The sequence below is a fragment of the Galeopterus variegatus genome, unplaced genomic scaffold (assembly GCF_000696425.1).
Source record: "Galeopterus variegatus unplaced genomic scaffold, G_variegatus-3.0.2 Scaffold8299, whole genome shotgun sequence".
In the NCBI taxonomy this organism is placed as follows: Eukaryota; Metazoa; Chordata; class Mammalia; order Dermoptera; family Cynocephalidae; genus Galeopterus; species Galeopterus variegatus.
Window position 1 is genome coordinate 94820 of NW_007734410.1, and position 960 is coordinate 95779.

The 960-nt window shown below is 45.4% G+C and overlaps 1 protein-coding gene across 1 annotated transcript in view; it reads right to left on the reverse strand.

The window, feature by feature from the left end:
* IFT22 (intraflagellar transport 22) overlaps positions 1 to 960 on the reverse strand; it is an 8087-nt gene that overhangs the window by 2123 nt on the left and 5004 nt on the right. Inside the window, exon 4 of the mRNA XM_008592767.1 lies at positions 394 to 596. Within this exon, the coding sequence (XP_008590989.1) occupies positions 394 to 596 (203 nt within the window). The remainder of the gene's footprint in view (positions 1 to 393; positions 597 to 960) is intronic.

The window sequence follows — 960 nt, forward strand, 5'->3', positions numbered from 1 at the left end:
TTTATATTTTTTATTTTTATCTTTTAATTCCATTTTCTTTTCTTTCTTTCTTTTTTTTTTTAAAGCTGATGGGTAAGGGGATCTTAACCCTTGGCTTGGGGTTGTTAGCACCATGCTCAGCCAGTGAGTGAACCGGCCATCCCTATATGGGATCCGAACCTGTGGTCTTGGTGTTATCAGCACTGCACTCTCCCGAGTGAGCCACAGGCCGGCCCAAATTCCATTTTCCAAGAACTTTTGAAGTCCCCTCATACACGGTGAGAAAAACAAATGCCTAGGACACAGTACGTGCTCAATAACTGCATGTAGCTGCTGGTTTTAAAGACATACAACAATAAATAAGTACCCAAAACATTCCAGACAAAAGTAGAAAAGAAATTCCAGTCTCCTTACGCAAAGACAGGCTTCCTTTATCACCTCCGGAGCCTGGTTTGTGATGTGCAATTAACAGACACTGAGTGTCCTGTAAGAACTGCTGCTGGACAAAGCAGGAGTACCACATTTCAATTTCCTGCAGGTGGCTGGGGCTGTCAGCATTGAAGATGATCACTACTCCATGGGCATCCTTCATCAGAGCTGGCCAGCAGGACTCGAACCTGCAAGGCAGGAAAGGGGTCAGAGGGAATGTTAGGTCACTCTGCTTTCTTTCTTTCTTTTTTCTTTTTTAAAAGATGAACGGTAAGGGGTCTTTACCCTTGACTTGGTGTTGTCAGCACCACGCTCTCCCAAGTGAGCCACGGGCCGGCCCAGGTTCCAAATTCCAGCCCTCTAAGATGTTCTTTTTAAGTCAACAGTTAGAAAGCAGAGTGACCTGGGCCGGCCCATGGCTCACTTGGGAGAGTGTGGTGCTGACAACACCAAGTCAAGGGTTAAGATCCCCTTACTGGTCATCTTAAAAAAAAAAAAAAGAAGAAGAAACTTAGCCCCCAATGGGACTGTTAAGAGGGTGGGAGATCCTTG